The 18,312-nt window shown below is 33.9% G+C and overlaps 1 protein-coding gene across 4 annotated transcripts in view; it reads left to right on the top strand.

The window, feature by feature from the left end:
* LOC147871432 (protein argonaute-2-like) overlaps positions 1-18,081 on the top strand; it is a 30,739-nt gene extending 12,658 nt beyond the window's left edge. For 2 of the 4 annotated variants that reach the window (XM_087361275.1, XM_087361273.1), the window contains exons 6-20: positions 313-446; positions 1,581-1,703; positions 3,067-3,157; positions 3,483-3,624; positions 4,640-4,759; positions 6,853-6,969; positions 7,644-7,768; positions 9,050-9,234; positions 9,618-9,777; positions 11,267-11,357; positions 12,537-12,734; positions 13,551-13,787; positions 14,530-14,717; positions 16,817-16,923; positions 17,872-18,081. In XM_087361275.1, coding sequence (XP_087217401.1) covers positions 313-446; positions 1,581-1,703; positions 3,067-3,157; positions 3,483-3,624; positions 4,640-4,759; positions 6,853-6,969; positions 7,644-7,768; positions 9,050-9,234; positions 9,618-9,777; positions 11,267-11,357; positions 12,537-12,734; positions 13,551-13,787; positions 14,530-14,717; positions 16,817-16,919 — 2,014 coding nt within the window. In that variant the 3' untranslated portion in view covers positions 16,920-16,923; positions 17,872-18,081. Of the gene's footprint in view, positions 1-312; positions 447-1,580; positions 1,704-3,066; positions 3,158-3,482; positions 3,625-4,639; positions 4,760-6,852; positions 6,970-7,643; positions 7,769-9,049; positions 9,235-9,617; positions 9,778-11,266; positions 11,358-12,536; positions 12,735-13,550; positions 13,788-14,529; positions 14,718-16,816; positions 16,924-17,871 lie in introns of those variants that run through there. The other 2 variants (XM_087361274.1, XM_087361276.1) reach the window with 2 other exon arrangements.
* Positions 18,082-18,312: the final 231 nt, after the last annotated feature.

Genomic DNA, 18,312 nt, shown 5'->3' with positions numbered 1-18,312 from the left:
GCTGTCTTTTCGCTATGCAGGCTTGGTCTGCAGGGGATTTATGGTGGATAAACTGTTACTGAAGTGGGTTTTTTCTGAGTTCTTTTGTTGTATCCTGTCAGTTATTGATTAAAAAGTGTTCCATACTGTCAGTGAAGTGTGTGACTATGCAGGACATTAACAGTCTCATACCTGTTGAGACTTCAACCCTGAAGTTCGCTTCAGTGATGATTGTATTTCATGTCGCTGTTTTGTTGAGGTGCATGAAGAATTTAATTTGAAACTTCTTTTCTGTGTTTAATAAGATAATGGTATTAATGTTTATCTTGTTAGGTTTGTGCAAGTTGGACGCTCATTCTATACTCCTCCAAGCGGTACAATTTTGAAACTCGGTGATGGACTTGAAATGTGGTATGGAATGTTCCAAAGTGCCACTTTGGGCTGGAAGCCATTTGTGAACATTGATGGTCAGTATATTTAATGGTTGGTAATACTTGGTACTTGATACAGGGGCTTGTCTTAGTGTTAGCATTACCCTCTATATTTTTAGGTACCTTGTTTAGTTGGACATCATTACTCAACCCCATGAAAAATTTATTGCAGATATTGTCAGTAAGCATATTTGCAAGTTAAATGTCAACTCTAAACAGAATCACATGTGCACCAAAATACATAACCAGGTACTGAAAAAGACACTTTTGTGTTTGCCTAAGATGAGGTGTTTTTCTGAGCTGGTGTGCCAAGATTTATAGTAATGTTTATTATTAATGGGTCATGTGTACTACAGGCTGCTGAACATTCTTTGGGAAACAAAATACATCAGGCATTGAAAACATAGAATACATATGAGCTTTTATTGAAAAATAAGCAATATTTTTTCCATTGTTATGAATTCTTGGTATTTGTTACATTTTTCATTTTCGTTTGTTATTGTGAATAACATTTTATTTTATAAAGGTTAATTGTGAAAAAGGTCTATCACTTCTTTTTTAAATAATCCAGGCCATAAAATTGTTTCCAATGAAATTCATTATCCAGAAGACAGAAATCTTCATGCTCACCACTGTGGAAATCTCAAATCATTCTCATTATCAACAGTTTGTACAACTGCTTTAAAATAATTTGGCACCAAAGGGGCTAAGCACATAAGTGGTGACAAATAAGGCATTTTTTTTATCAAAAGCTTTGGGTTGGTGGTCCAGTTTTTAGCTCTGAATACGAAACTTGGCATGATTTTTAATGACTTACAGGTTTTCTGCATAAAGTTGTAAATTATTTTTCCTTGTATTGAATTAAAATTATATCACATTAAAAAGATTTGAAATAAAAGTTGTAGATGTGAATGGGATATATGTATTACTTGTAAATGTTTTTGTATGTGATGCTTATTTTGAGAAGCTTGATAAAGTTTGCAGAGTTGTGTAAAATAAAATAATTTATAGTCATGTACATTTTTAAAAATTGGCCATCTGTTATGTAGAACCCTTCAGTGGAACTGTAAAATCGGTGGACGAGTATGAATACTGAAGTAATCATACTGCAGCACTAAGTTTATTTGTGACATTTATTTCTGATTTAATTGTGATAATTATGTTTGACAGTGACACATAAAGGTTTTCCATCACCACAAAATGTTGTGGATGCCATTTATGAAATCTGCAGACCTCAAGATCACAGTGAGTTGAACTACAATCAGAAGGAGGATTTCAAGAACTATATCAGTGGTAAGGTTGAGAATAGTTACTGAAAAACTGCATTATCCCTTTTAGTACCAAGCCAGTACATTATGCCATAAGACTGCGAAGCAATTTTATTGAAAAGGAAGACCTGTAGTTAAGAGATATATTTTTCTTTGGAAATGTAGTTTACACATTCAACAGAACTGTGTTCATATATGAGCTGTTAAAAGCAAGTAAAACGTTCATTTTGCAAAATACATTTTCAAATTAACATTGAATTTTCACATTTAAAATAATGTTCTCCAAAGATCAAAAAGTTATGAACACAATTAATACAAGTTGCTAGGAAACCACAACAAACTCATTGTCAGCATTGTTATTCACAGCAAAAGCATTACAGAGATCAGTTGGATAATGCTGTGTAAGGAAATAATTGCTGTTTATTCTGAGAATTATTAAAACCATAAATGCAAATTATAAGAGATATTGATTGTTAAAAAAGGTGGAACATGTAGTTAACACTGAACTTCAAATACTTAAAGTTATGAATAAAATAATATGGTTGAAAACTCTGTTGATCAGGGACCATTATGTCCCTTTAAAATTCACTTCTTAAGGTTTTCAAATGTGGCCTCTTCAAGTAAGGTTTTTGAACTATAGGGTCCGTGCTAACCATATGCTGGTCTTTTAAATTGTGGGCATAAGAGGAGAAGTGACATTATATACTTTTCTCAGGAGGGACAAAGTTATTTTAAATACTCAGCAATGTGTGTAGGCCTATTGTTAATTTATTTACATACAGATTTGTGTCCTCACACTATAACATCTGACTGTTGGTTTAGCTATTTGAATAACATAACATGAAGATGGCTGTTTTCTGGGAACTTCTGCCAGACTGCATGGCACTATAACCCAGAAGACAGTCATCTTCATGCTCATCACCTTGAAAATCTCAAGTCCTACTAAGCAGCAACATTATTTGGTACATAGGAGTTATCTCCTTTTTGCATGAAGGTTTTGAATTCTAGTTTAAATAGCATTTCTGAAAGCTTAATGAAACTGCAGTCAGAGTCCTCTATTAAAACTAACTTCTTTTAGAAGTTAATATAGCCAGTTAGCTTAGTATGACTAGTGTTAGATTCCCAGCAGAGGCAGAGGATTTTTCTTCAAGTCCCTGCATCCAGACCAGCTCTGTAGCCCACCCAGACTTCTTTCCCGTGGGTAGTAGATGGGCCTTTCTGCAGGGGTAAAGCTTGGATAGGGCATGCCGCTGAACGAATCATTCCCATGTAATGCAGAGGTCAAGAACATATGCCAGCTTGATGTCCTGTCCTGTCAAGTGCCTTCATTGTATGTGTGACAGTCTAAAAGTATACAAGTTGTTGGTATTGAATTTTATTTGTTTCAGACTTAAAGATTGATTACATGATCCCTAACAACCCAACCAGCAAGCGAACATTCAGGGTAAACGCAATTGCTGAATGTCCAGCAAAATTACGGTATGTTCAATCTTTTGTGAGCTACAGTCATATCTTTATGTTCACATGTTTTTCATCAGTAGATAGCTGTGAATGTACAGGAATGTTTCTGACTTCACATGTGCAGTTATATGAAATGAGAAATATGATAGCTACAAGTTTGCCTTGATAATTTCTACCATCTGTTGAAATCTCTTAAATTATTTTTCCTGGAAATAGGGATCTGTGTTAAACAGAAAATTTTTTAAAATGGTAAAAATTTAGTTTCCCTGGGATTGCATTATGAGTATATTTTATGATGTTACAGGAATATTTTGATTTACATGTAATGTTTTTTATTATAAAGATTTCAGTTGGATGACGGTCAAACGATGTCAGTTCAAGAATATTTTGCCCATGTCAAGCGTATACAACTGAGATTTCCACATCTTCCATGCCTTCATGTTGGTTCACTTAAGAGAGAAAAGCCAATATATCTTCCACCAGAGGTATAGTACGCTACTGTAATCTTGAGACTTGCAAGGAATGCAGGAAGTCCAAAGTGTTAAAGGCTGATGTTATCTTTCCTCCTTCACCCCAATTCCTCACTCCGAAAGTCTCAAGATTACAGTCTTACACTGTAAGAAACATTGTTTTGAATTGATATATGATTCTTTATGCACTGTAAATCAGCCCCTATAGAACAGGGTGGGACTGTTTACTCTCTGACTGTATTTGGACTGTTTCTTAATACAGCTGACATTATTGTCATTTTATGTAGTAGAAAGGGATTTTCCTTTCCATACAGATGGTAAATTTTGCTGTTCCATTTATTGTATTTGATTCTTCCTTGGATTTCCTCTCATTGGTGTGGACTGTCTTATAAGAAAACCTTCTCCATTCTTCACTCTCCTCTTGTATCTGTATGTCTTCTTTCACTTAGTCTGTCCTCATGCTTGGTCTCCCAGTCTGTTTTTCAAAACACTAGAAGGTGTTTGTGTTCTTTTACTCATATTTACAGTGCTTCATTTCAAATATTTAAAAACAGAGTTCTAAGAGTACCAGATGTAAGAAAAATATATTTAGTGGTTTGTGAACTGAGTTAAACAATGATTTATACACTTTCTGTATCGCTAAGTTAGTTAAAACCAGGACATATTTCTAGAAAGAACTGGCACAGCTTTTATGGCATGTCTGACAATTTTAACATGTTTTGACAATCTTTATTTTTTATATTTTAAAGCAAAATTGCAGGTATTCCTTACTGGTGCATGCTGCCACAAAGAAAGCTCTGGTTACAGGGGGCTGAAAAAGTAGATCAGGTGGGGAAGCAAGAAATACAAGCAGAATTTTATTTGCGATACTCTTGGAAAGCAGTATGTGTTTAAGATTTACATTTTGGGCATATTCCTGAATGATTTCACTTTGCTTGAAACCTGTAATTTACATGAACATGCATTGATAAATTTCATGATATTATTAATCTGCTGTGATCATACATTGAAATGCAGTTCTTTTTTACAGTTGTGCTCAATCTCAAAACATCAAGTGATTAATAAGAAAATGAGTAACAAAGAGACTTCTGCAATGATAAGGCATACTGCAACAAGCACTGATAAGAGAAAACAAAAAATAATGGACATGGTATGTTATCTTGGTTGTCTTTCTTACTGTAGCTGATATTGTTTTTTTATTTTGTTAAATTACCTCAAGTATGTCTTGCATTCTGAACTTTTGCTTTGTACATGACTTGAACACACATTTCATAAAGTGAAACACACACACTTGAGTGATTAGTACTTCTGCTGAATATTTGGGAGGTTCTTGGTCCAAGGCCTAGCTATTGTGGCTTGAGATTTTAGTAATTCTCTTCAACTTCTCCAGGTAAGTGCTGGGATAGTGTTTTAAGACAAGGCCATGCATGACTGGTTACTTCAACTTCCTTCACAATTCAAAATTCTATATCTTCTCATTCAGCAGTATATTCTCTATATAAACTGTGCAATTAAAAAAGTGTTGTTTAATGAGCAGCACAAAACACATTCATTGTGCCAGTATTTTCTTACCTACGTTGGACTATTTCAATGTTGGACACCATTACATAAATTTATTGAACAAATACTACAAGTGACAGTACAATGAAACGACATACAGATGAAAAAGGTAACCTTCTAGTTTGCATCAAGGTAGAGGTTTACGATATGGAAGCCATTTAACACATGGCAAACATAAAGGAATTATTTAATTTCTTGCATCACTTTGTCCAAGGTGTCACAACTTCCACTGAATTTGGATATGTGTATTTAATTCATGAAGTATGTGTGGCAGAGGAGGTTAGTAAACTGCATCCTTTGCATAACCCCATTAGTGTCAGGTCAGGGGTTCTGGGAGGCGACGTGCAAGGCAGGTTTTCATTAAGGTAGTCACCGACTTCCAAATGCCAGAGTTGCAGTGCACAATCCTGCTGAAACTAGGAATCCTCTTGTGGAAAATCTTCTAACAGTTGTGGCATTAACCACTATTGGAATTTGATGAGATACATGATGCCTGTAATTGTGCTCTCTTCAAAAAAGGTCTGACCATAAACCATTGTTCTGGATAAATAGCGTGTGGCTTTTTGGTACCCCAGATCTGGATAGTATGTGTGCTCACACATCTAATCAGCAGGAAAGGTGTGGAGAACCTGTGGGGTGTACTCCTCCTGAGGGTACCTTGGGCTTTCTCACCGAACTTCAGTCCATGGTCCAACTCAAACCCAATCTTGTCCCTGAAATTTAATTTGTAGGCATCCGTCTGGCATGTTTTTCAGCAAAGATCATGGTTCCGTGTATCTCTTATTGTATGAACTTTTATGTTCTGCCATATATGTTGAGAAGGGCTGATCATAATTTGTCATGGAGTGAATTATGATTAGAGGCCATTTCATATTCATACATCTCAAGTTCTCGTAATGAATATTACGAACGTTATGAATGTTTGGACTCAACCCAGCATAATGTATTAAGTTACTTTGTTGTTATAGTAACATCAGAAGAAAGTATGTTCTGTGGATGGAAGTGAATTAGTGAGCTCTCTAAAAATTAAGTATTGCATTTCTGTGGTGTAATCTGTAACTGTATCACTTTTGCAGATTAAGAGGATAAATATGTGAGTGTGTGAAAAGAATAGTGATAGCAAATGGAAGGATCAATTACTATTCCTATATATGATTAAGGGGATAATGTTAAGCAGTGTGTGGTGTAAAGTACACTTTTGTAACCTTTGTGTCTTTCAAAGAGTATTACTTTTCAATTTTGATGTTGCTTTAACATAAAAATGAGAATGTGAATTATGTGATGAAGTACAATATTAGTATTTTAACAACTTTATATTTTAAGATGGCTGTCTTCTGGTTGTTCCACTGTGTAGTCTGGATGATGGAAGAAGCAAGGACCTCTGAAATGTCAGTAAACTTCTACCAGACTACATGGTGCAACAACCCAGAAGACAGCCATTTTCAGAATCACCGCCATGAAAACCTCAAATGCTACTTAACTTTGTTGGTTTCACACACATTGAATGTAGTGAAATATGTGGTTGTTGTGTTTTATATACAAAAGTATTATGGGTTGCTTCGATTGAGTACATACTTAAGTAATGTATGTATCTTTGACATCCTCAAAATTTTGCATAATTTGTTGTTGTTCAAGCTATGCAGCATTTACTACATATTTGAGTGTGTTTTGGTTTTATTTCAGTTAAGGTCAGTGAGATTCAATGAAGACCCATGTGTCAGAGAATTTGGTCTCTATGTTGGAGGAAAGTTTGAAGAAGTAAGTGCTCGGATCCTGGATGCTCCGAAGTTGGAATATGAAGTGAGTACATTAATTGAAACTTCATATAGTGAGTCTCCTTGTAAACATTGTTCATTTTTCAAGGACATATTATATTCAAGCATTTTATTTTTGGGGTTTATTACACAAATATGTTTAATGTAACTTGTAGTCTTTCATCACATACAACAATAATTCAGTTATTATCACAGATGTATGTTTTTGAATAACATGTTTCAGTATAATAGACCATCTTCAGGCTTCCATTTTACAAAATATAAAATATGTGAAACAGAAGGTCACTGTGTAATTTTGATTATTATTGTAGAATAGTTTGCTATCAGTAGGTTGTAATAAAATTTTAAAAATATTTTGTTGGATCCAGCATTACAAATTTTCATTTTTAAATACGTAGATGAGATACGTTACATATTTAAAAACATACATTGAAAGTGTTTAAAATGAAAATCATTGCTAAGTGGTTAACAATCCTATTTTTTATTTGGGAGGCCCCATGTTAAAATCTTGGCCTGGAGACTGCCTATCCTGACTGGGTTTTTTGTAGTTTTCCTCAGTCCCTCCAGGCAGATACAGGGATAGTACCTTAGATTAGGCCTTGACTATGTCATTTCACATCTTTCCAGTTCAGTTTTGTACAGTTGTGTTTTTTAACATAGAGTACATAAAATGGACTTAAATAGAATTGTTATTTTCAGAATCAGAGATCTCCTACAATACCAAGGAGTGGTGTGTGGAGAGCATCAAATTTTGTTATCAGCGGTAATTTGAAATCTTGGATAATTCTCAACTTAGACAGTTATGTAAAAGAAGATGCACTCGGGTGAGTATTAACCAAATGTGATGGCAATTATATTGCTTTGATTTTAGCAGAGAATTATGAAATATAATGTGATACATAAGATTGAGGTGAGAAAGCTTTGTTGTAAGACTGCAAGTACTTCTGAAATATCAGTAGATGAGTATGATGATAATAGTTTATAGACAAATCAATACTTTTCATCTAATGATTTTTTAAATTTTGTCTTAATACAGTACTTGAAGAGCCATCTGACTCACCGTCAACTTATAATTCACATATTTTATTTTATTACAGAACTTACATGTATTAGGTAGAAGCCTGTTTAATAAGAAGTTTTTGGAAGAATTTATGAAGCCTGATTTCCTTCAAAATTCTTGTTCTGTATCACGATTTTAGCATTAGTGTAAATTAAAAATTGGGAGAGTAGCCCATTGCAAACAATGGGACATAAAAATATCAGTGTTGGTCTAATATAAGTTGTATCTCGTTCCAGAGAAAGTCACCACCCCTTGCTCTAAATAGGTTGAAAAAAATTAGAATGAAATCATATAGTTCTCAGCTTGCAGCCTGCTGATATGTATTATATATCACACATTAATTTTTGGTATTATTGTATCACCCTGCATGATGATATTTATGTACTTTTTAAGTGAGTGGATAATAACAATGTCAAATCAACTAATTTTATAAGGAAAATAATTGAGTAAAATGTTTATCTGTTTCTAATTGGAACTCCTCACAGCACAAAGCATCATTAAATAAACAACAAATGAGTAAAACATCCTCATGCTCATCTCCATTAGTTAATCAACTGATAGCCATCAAAACAAATATATATATTGCGAAACTTACCTGGTATTGTTGAACATTAAAGAAACATGCCTTAATGGAAGTAATACTTTTTAAAAATTAAATGGCACACAATATTTGAAGTGCCTGCATATGAGGTGTTTGTGTCACCCCAGCTTCAGACGTTGTGGCACCACGGCAGTGTTACTGATAGTAGGAAATTAAGAAGTAGGTGGGGTGTCCTTTAATGGCATGCACTTCATTTTAGTTTCATGAAAATCTTTCCAGAGAAGGTAGTAGACTAAAATAGAACAGATGATGTTAAATCAGATGACTTGAAATACACTGTTCCAAGAATAGAATGATTAATAATTATCATTAAAGAGTGACTATTCAGTTGGAAAACTAGTTATTGTCTTCTGTTTATGTAATACTACCACTGAGTCTACAGTCATTTATCCTATTCTTTCCATTTCATTAATGGTTTTGTATATTTAAAATTAAAATTTGCAGGCGTTTTGGAGAATTAATGCAGAAAACAGGGAAGAAATTTGGGATGAATATTGCACGTCCATTGCAATCACGAAGTTTGCGGTTTCTAGCAAGGGATACATCTGAATTGCAGGAATTCTTCACTTCAATGAAACAGAGAGTTGATCTGATTGTTGTTGTGATTCCAAATGTGAAAAACAGTTATGGTAAGAGGTCTATTGTATGAATAAAGCACTCTTCCACCCTTGTTTAAATAAGAGGTTCTTTGATTAACTTTTGTCTGTTGAAATGTTTTGGTCTGTATGGTGAGGCTAGCAGGAACTAAATTAATAATTATACGCTTTAGTGTTCCATGTATGTATATAATTTTGGCTGATACACATTTTGAATATTTTAATTTTGCCTGATATAACCTCAAAGTTTGGAATTGTTGACATATAAACATAAATATTACTGTCTTACAGGATGTTGTGCTGTATAGTCTGGTACAACTTTACTGATTAAGAAATGTGTTCTCTATTTTATTATAATTTTTGTGGTCTTCTTGTTTTGTTGTATGAATTAACATTTGTTTTCAACTGTGTTGTAGCCAAGGTGAAGCAAATTGCAGAACTGAATGTTGGAGTGTTAACTCAATGTATAAAGTCAACAACAATGCAACGTATGAATGAAGCTACATGTTCCAATATTCTTCTGAAAGTCAATTCAAAACTGAATGGAGTGAATCACACACTTTCATCTGTGTCAAGGTAAGTCTCATTTATGAAGTAACTTTTATCATATTATTACATATTTACATAATATTTAACCTAAGGGATCCATAACTACAACCATAAGATTTAGTTCTTCCTCTCTGTTTGTTTATCTGTTGTACTTTCTCATAAACGTCCAGTTAATTTTCCTTTCTGACTGAAGTAAATATCTGAAACTGAACATTAACTACATTCTGACTAATGTTTTGAAATTACACTGTATTTACCACAGGAAAAGATATTGTACTGTTTATTTCCAGTTTCCAATTAAATACTTGAGTCAACTTTCCCTCTTTGATACTTTTGCAACTGCATAGATTATGTAGTGTCAAGTGGTGGGATGGTTGTGGGTTGGAAAATGATTTGGAAGTGTTCTGTAGGCTATGTTTAAGGTAAAATACAAAGTGAGCCACCTGCTCTGCTGCAAATGTGAGTAAAACTTTTTTAAGGAAACTGGGACATGAGCTCATGTATTTCTTCTCTGGAGAGATGTAGTAATATTTTTGGGCATAAGTAGTTGATTTTAATTAAATTTTAAAATGATTTCTACCTTGTGAACAGAAGGCTTTTTAACATGAAAGTCCACTTTCAATCCCAAGACAGTCCATATGTGGTAGTATTACAAATTTTGCACTGAGTACTTTGTCTTCTTTCTGCCACTCATTATTTGATCAATGCTCATCTGTTCTGTTGCCGTCTCTGAGGTGTGTATCAGACCCTGGGCTGTTCATTTAATTTGTGCACAATACCTCTCATCACTTTGTTAGTCATTACTGCTTTCCAGTGCCACTTTATTGCCTTTGAGTACCCTCTTTCAGTGCCATAACTTCCCTTCAAGTACTTTATATAAGTGGTAAGTACCTGTTTATAGCCTCCACTTATTACATTCTGAAGTGCTGCTCTTATACGTGAAGATCGTCATCCAAATACATGTCATACCCTTGAAAGCTTTGGAAACAAATAAGAATCATGTAGTGCCACATTAAGTGTAATAATCTTCACTGTTAGAAGTGTGTGGCCGAACATTATTGTCTTAATACATGACGCAGGTCTTCTTTCACAGGTAGCACATTGAAGTTTTTAAATACAAGATTTTAACTTAGGCCTTCCAATTTGATAACCTTAATTCATTATTTATTCTGGATGAACAGTCTGATTTGAGGTGGTTGTGCTTTGTGCTGCCTTTACCACACAGTGTGCCATGAATTGCCATCCCTTTTACAACCACCTGTGTAAGTGGCAACAGCATTTAAATATCTGCAACATAATATTTATTTGGAGTCTTGTATTTTTAAACTCAGCGCATGAATTAAAAGAGCCTCCCCAGTAATGTGTGTCTAACATGTGTCCATATAATAGCATTGAGATTACCTTTGTTTATGTAACAAAAATTAAGTGTGCTGTAGTTTCAGCTTACAGCTGGCTTTATGATTAAAACTAGTATTTTTTTTTGATAAGAAATGAAAGAGTTTTCCTTTGTTCTCAGGCCGCCATTCTTTGAATCTCCTGTAATGATACTTGGAGCTGATGTGACTCATCCTTCACCTGATCAAAAAGATATACCCTCTGTTGTTGCTGTAAGTATGTGCATACACGGTCTGCATTCTTTTCTTGAATCGAATTCATCAGATTTATATGGGCATTAACCGTTTGATTGGTTATCAAAAATAAAGAGTTTTCCCTGTGAATAAAACTCTGGCTCATTTTTGTGGATAAAATTTTTAAGTTGTTAGGGAAGTCACTGCGATAGAAATGTAAGCAAGCATAAAATTCCCTTTCCTTCTACACAGATTCTTGTATGCAACACTTGGTTCAGCAGAAATGTGAGTATCTTCTTGGAAACAGAGTTAGTGAACCTCTTAAAGAACTAGGACAGAAATATATCAAATGCTGCTTCAATGTATTTTAAAATATTTGAATATAATATGCATTTATCTGTTTATCATTACACATTTTATCTTTTAACACCATGTGTTGGTATTTAAATGGTTACTTGGTCACTTAATTTGCAGTAATGTTATTTTTCTATGTTAATGTTGATGTTTACTTGTGTGTATTATCCAAAAATAAAGTTACAAGATCCACAAGTTTGAAGATCAGAGATTATTTTCATATGCTCCTTGTTGGTGCAAACTTGAACTTGAAGGCTAGGTTATTTAAAAATGATCATAAATATTCCTTAATGTTGCACAGAATGTGTGCTGTCTTGTCTCGTGTGACACACTTGATATTCAAGTGAAGTGGTTTAGAAATGAAACTGACGTTCAGCCATGCTGCGCATGTAGACTCTTTGTGATGATAATGCACTGCATGCAACTTTATGGATGTTTTGTATGTGTACACTATACGGGGAATATGTTGTCAGTGTAAAATTGATAAATTACAAGAAGATTTAAAACCAAATACTGATAAATGGTTTTGCAGTATAGTGAATGAAGATAGGTTATCCAAAATAGAATTGAAATTGATACCAAAAGGTCACTATGATAGGCTTTCCTCCAAGTTCTTGATGGTCATTGCACCATTGCTCCTTTCATAATTCCTGACGAGGTACGCCAAACTAGCCAGGATGTAAACATAACCTTGGTTATGAGATGGAACTTCATTTCAGACCCAAACTTTTCTTTTTAATTTGATGATGCAAGAAACAAGTGTGCAGTAGATGTTATACTTTGTTAGATCATCAGGGGTCTTGCTGTGTTATCTGTAGAAATTCCTTTATTTTAATCTAATCAACTTTTCTGTACCTTTTGCAGGTGTGTGCCAGTCATGATCCAAAAGCATTATTCAAATACAACATTCAGATTCGACTGCAGCCTCCGAAAGTTGAGATCATTCAAGACTTGGAAGCTATTATTAGGGACCAGCTGTTGTACTTCCATGACGTCACACATTATTTGCCAAACAGGATAATATTTTATAGAGATGGTGTCAGTGAGGGAGAGTTTGCAAAGGTATATTTTAGAGTTACAGGATTGAGGGGAATTAAATAATGAATTTATATGAGTCCTCAGGTTTGGTGACAATATACTGTGTTTACCTGATGTTATGCTGATAATTTACAGCGCAAATGGTTTCTGTGATCTCTGATAAGTGACAACACGAGTGATAATGTTATCAGTCTTCTGATAGTTATGGCATAAAAAATACAGAACTTCATTAACTTGTTAGCTAGTTTGTATGGCAGTAAGAGTAAGCAGAATGTAATGATTTCTGTTTCTGAAATAGCCTTATTGATAAATTATTCTGTTTTTGAGTTTTTGTATTATGTCTTGTTTTCCGAGATATCACTGAATCAATCTTTTACACATTTTTCTTTATGGTTATAATATACCCCTATTTTTAATGAGAATAAAGTAAGAAAACTTTGTCTTATAATTGGGTAAATATGGTATATTGTCTGTTGTATAGTTGTTCCTATTGAGGGGTTGATGTGAGTTTGAGAGAACACGGGAGGGAATTTTGCAGTTTCTACTGTACTTTAGTAGTTTTAAATCTTTTCTCTTTATATTGTAACCAAACATACAATGTAGAATTAAATGAAATAAGTATTGTTGTATGATTGGTGTGGTCTGTTTTTGATTGCCACCGTGAATTGAATCCCAGTCATTGAGCTTGAATCCAGCCATTTTACTGAGCTATCCTGTCTTATTCTTAATATGGAGTTTGGTTAAACAACTTTTTTCTCTATAATACTGCTGTCTATGTTGTTTGGCCAAGAAGAAATTTTTACTGAAAAAGCTTATCTGTTTCACATTATTATTTTACAGGTTTTGAATAGTGAGCTGACTGCTGTTAGACGTGCCTGTTCTTCAGTGCAGCAAGGATACAAACCAATGGTGACATTTCTTGTTGTTCAGAAACGACATCATACTAGATTTTTTCCCACACGTAGGGAGGATGAAGATGGCAAGAACCGTAACGTACCCCCAGGTACTGTGGTTGACTCTGAGATCACACACCCTGTTGAGTTGGACTTTTTCTTAGTGAGCCATGCCAGCATACAGGTAATATATTTATTATTAGTTTCCATTACCAGTATACTTCAGTATAATTATTAATTACTTCAGTAACATCAAATTGAACATATTTTAAACAGCAGCCAACTGGTTTTGGCTATTCTTTAGTGATCATTAGGGACTTGTACGCTTTAAGAAGTTATTAACCTTTATTGCATAGAATTTAAATACTTTGTTCATTATCTTACCACTGGTTTAAATTACCATATAAAGGTGTCAAAGTGCAGAATACTATAAAATAAATTGTATTATTATATTTTAAGCCAGAACCTCCACATAAAAACTCAGTTATTAAGAATGATTTTATTTGCCTGTATATGAAGATATAAAGTAACTAGTCTTTTTGTATATCACATAAAATTGTGTTTTATTTGTTGCATACTCCTCTCCCTATGTTACATATATTAGCAGGAAGAAATTGCTAGATTGGGATTTTGGGTGTCAAACTCATTAACTTTACTGTATTCTTTTAAATATCCAGTGTACAATTGAATTAGACCAAGTTTTAGTAAGCGATGCCTAAGCTTTCACATACGGCGGCCAGTATTCTGGCAACAAGTATTTAAAAGGTTAATGCCAAGCTCAAAGGAAAATTGGTCATCCACAAAGACGGACTAATGATAATTGAAATAAATTATTAAAATTAATGTTTTTATAATATTCTCACTGGTATTGGAATAGATTGTCAATTACAGTCTATATAACTTTTGCTGTTAATGTGTTTTTACAGGGTGTGAGTCGACCAACCAAGTATCATTTGTTGTGGAATGATGATAATAATATGACAACTGATGATCTTGAACAGCTTACATATTACTTATGTCATATGTTCTCAAGAAGCACACGCAGTGTGTCCTATCCAGTTCCCACATACAATGCACATTTGGCTGCATCTCGTGCTCGTGTGTACCTCGATGGGTGAGTATAGAACTGCTGTTATGAAATTAAAAGAAATGAGTAGCTTGAAAAATCTATACATCCTTGGTATAGTTATTATCCACTTTGATTATCAAGGTTAAGTGGGAAAGTGAATGAAAATGGCACGTGATGCTTTATTAACAAATTATTGACATATATAGGATCAAGGTCCTAATATTTATCAGAAATGATTTCCAATAATTTTATTAACAGAGCTCTTATAGGCTCAGTGGTCTGATATTTTCATGTAGGTGGTGTGTAATTGTGGAAATGCCAAAATTAAAGTTTAACCAAGTCAAAATGGACCATTAAATGATATTGCATATGAGGGAAGTTAATAAGAAACACTCCATCATTCATCATCCTTATGATGGAGGCACTAAACACCTCTGAAACATTAGTGAACTTCTAAAAGACTACGTGGTGTAGCAATCCAGATGACAGCCATCTTCATATTTGCTGCTGTGAGAACATTTAAATCTTGCTATGAATAATTTATTTACATTCCATGGGTCCATAAGACAGTCAGATGACAATAGGATGTGGAATAAGTGATAATAATACAATACATGTTATACAAGTACAAGTCATACTATTATATAAATGTCACATAATACAAAACAAAGTATTCACCTAGAGAAATGATAAGCTACAAATAGATCTACCCATTATACACAAGAAAAAATTATTACTTATTTGTAAACAACATAAATTCATCGACAGAGTAAAAGGAGTGTGTAATTAAGTGTCTTTTTAATGCTACCTTAAATTGCTCCTTCTTATTTACAAGACTTGTGAGATTTGATGGTAGACTGTTGAAAATTTTGATCCCTGCATAATATGCACTCTTCTGAAAACATGAGAGGTTGGCAACTGGTCTATGAAGCTGATTTTTATTCCTTGTGTTGGCACTGTGTACAGCAGAATTAGTTTGAAAGAGTTCTTGGTTATTTACAATAAAGTTCATTAACGAGAATATGAAATCTCTTAAACAGACTTCTACATGAATTTCTAGGTTTTACACCAGCCAATAATCTAATACTTTTCTTTTGTAAAGTGAATTTTTTTTTACTGTTTGATGAATTACCCACAAAAATTATTTCATACTTCATTAAACAGTGAAAATGGCAAAATATTCTGATCTGAGTGTGTCTGTGTTTCTCACATGCAACAGTGATCTAACTGCGTAACATGCGCCACTTAACTTAGGTATCAGTTCATCAATATGATTTGTCCAATTTAGGTGATTATCAATTTGCAAACCCAAGAATTTTGTGTTTATTGACTCTTGTATATACTAAGATACACAGTGACTGATCTGAGTGGAAATAACTATGCTAACGATGATGATGATGACAGTAATAGTGACTCTGCTAGTTACACTGATAGAAACAGTAAGAATATTTTATTAGGAAGAGTATATCTGTTAGAAACCCATGTATTGTATGTGCTGAGAAAAAATTAGTTATATTCTAGTAATGAAGGTGATTTTGTAATTAGTACGAAATATTCCATTGGAATTCCTGCACAGTCTTTAAATCATTTGGGTATAAGGATGTATTCAGCAGTTATGGTTTTATGAAATATTGCTTAAAATTACAGTCATGAGCAAATAAGTGGAATGGTTGAGCTCTCATTGTGTTATTTAGTATCATCAATGATATTATGAACTTTAAGTCTGTGGGTCTTATATTACCTATAGTCTGTTTTCTATAGAACATTTGGCTTTTGATGTAAGTGACCAAAAACAGAATTATTTACTTTATTTTCATAATGCTTCTCTCAGTCTGAAGGACCTTGAGTTCACGATAGTCACACTGTTTACAGCAGTTAAGTAGTCAAGATATCAGACCTATGCCATTTGATTACTTGACTCTGACTCCACGGCCCTGGTTATGTGACTCAGTGAAGATCCCTTCAGAAGAATATTTAGAAAATGTGCCCTAAAAAATTAACCTAAACACCGATCTGCTTTCCTGTTACCATTAAACCTTGGAATTCCCCAATGTGTTATGTCCTGGGACTGGAATATTGGTGGCAGATCAGGCTATCTTTATTCTACAGAATATGAAAGTAATCATCTTGTTTTCTCTTTTCAGGAGAAAGATAACATTGACAAATCTTGCAAACGAGCAGAGGAAGTACTTTGAAAGTTCTGTTTTGAAAGCGATTATAAAGGACTTTCCTATGTATTTTGTATAGAAAGGTAAGTAATATAAATTCTAGATCTAGATTTAAAGTATTTAAGTTATTCCTGTAAGAAAGACATTTGAAAACTAAGATTTTATTCTGGTCATTGATTTTCTTCACATAAGTTCCCAGGTTTTTTCCTTCCTCGAGACTGGTGGAGATATCGTGAAGTGTCCAAGACCTAGTTCAATTCCTACTACTGTTCTCGGGTGTTTATTATTGGTAGTCATTGAACAAATTGTGGAAACTCGGTGCATGTGAAGACATTATTTCTATAATTGGCTCATAATGGAAATTTGCATCAGATTTAATATGAAGGTTCTCATTATGTTAAAGATAGTTCAGTTGTTTCAGTTACAATGGTTTAGCTACAGTTTATACGCTTTTGTGGTTATCATTTAATGAACTGAGAGGACTATGTAAGGTGAACTTGAAAGAAATGGATGGAAGCCATTCATAGCTTATTTCCGGGTACCATTTGTCTGCAGTGGACTAAGGAAAACCATTGCCGAGAATGTCGGATGTGCAAGACTAGTCAGAAGTACTTCGTGAATACTTCAGACACAGGACTGCTACAGTCATCAGTCTTTGTAATTAAAGTTGGAGGTAACTGCATAGGTTTGAAGTCGCTTTATATGTTGTATGGCATTGAAGGGGAGGATGACTGTGACAAACCAATCTATGAAGATTTGGAGGAAATAGTCACTGCTGTTTTAAGACATTATCTTAACATTTGCCTGGAGAGACTGAGAGGACCCATGAATAGACCTCAGGATAGCCAGACTCTGGTCTAAGAATTGAACCAAAGATGAAGCTGGAATGCTAACTACGTACATAACACCAATGTTTAGAAACTGTCAAGTGCATTACTGTCCTAAATGTCCTTATTGTGAAAATCAGTTTGAAATTTTATGTGTATTCAAATTCTTTTCAAGCTTTTTTAACCGCGATGTTTTGATTTCAGTTTCAGATCAGTATCACGTTTGAACATCAACTGTGTATTTCGAAGAAAGTGTTTCTCTTGTATTTTGTTATATGCCAGATTGATAGAATTCCATTAATTCAGAATGTGAAAGGTGCATAGAATAAAATAAAGTCATAGTTATGTGTGTTTGTGTAAAAAATGACGTAGAATGAACTCGTTATCAAATAAAATAAACATAATATATTGTTATCAATTTCTTTAATCTTTTATACATAACTAACTAGATGGGTTATAAAACCCGAAGGTTCATCACCGAATTACCCAAAGCCCTCCACCGGGCCAACAAAATCCAGTCTCCTTCAACTCCTATCTCCCACAGATTTTATAAGAATGTTGGCAGCTTTATCTGTTGGCAAAATGTTTTGGGAGGAATTTACTTAAGTACTTTACTGGAAGAGAGAATGTACAAATTTGTCAGTT

This window comes from Zootermopsis nevadensis, unplaced genomic scaffold (assembly GCF_977971745.1).
Source record: "Zootermopsis nevadensis isolate Lab colony 2312 unplaced genomic scaffold, Znev_1.0 Znev_ptg000057l, whole genome shotgun sequence".
NCBI lineage: Eukaryota > Metazoa > Arthropoda > Insecta > Blattodea > Termopsidae > Zootermopsis > Zootermopsis nevadensis.
This window is presented reverse-complemented; position numbering and strand designations above follow the sequence as displayed.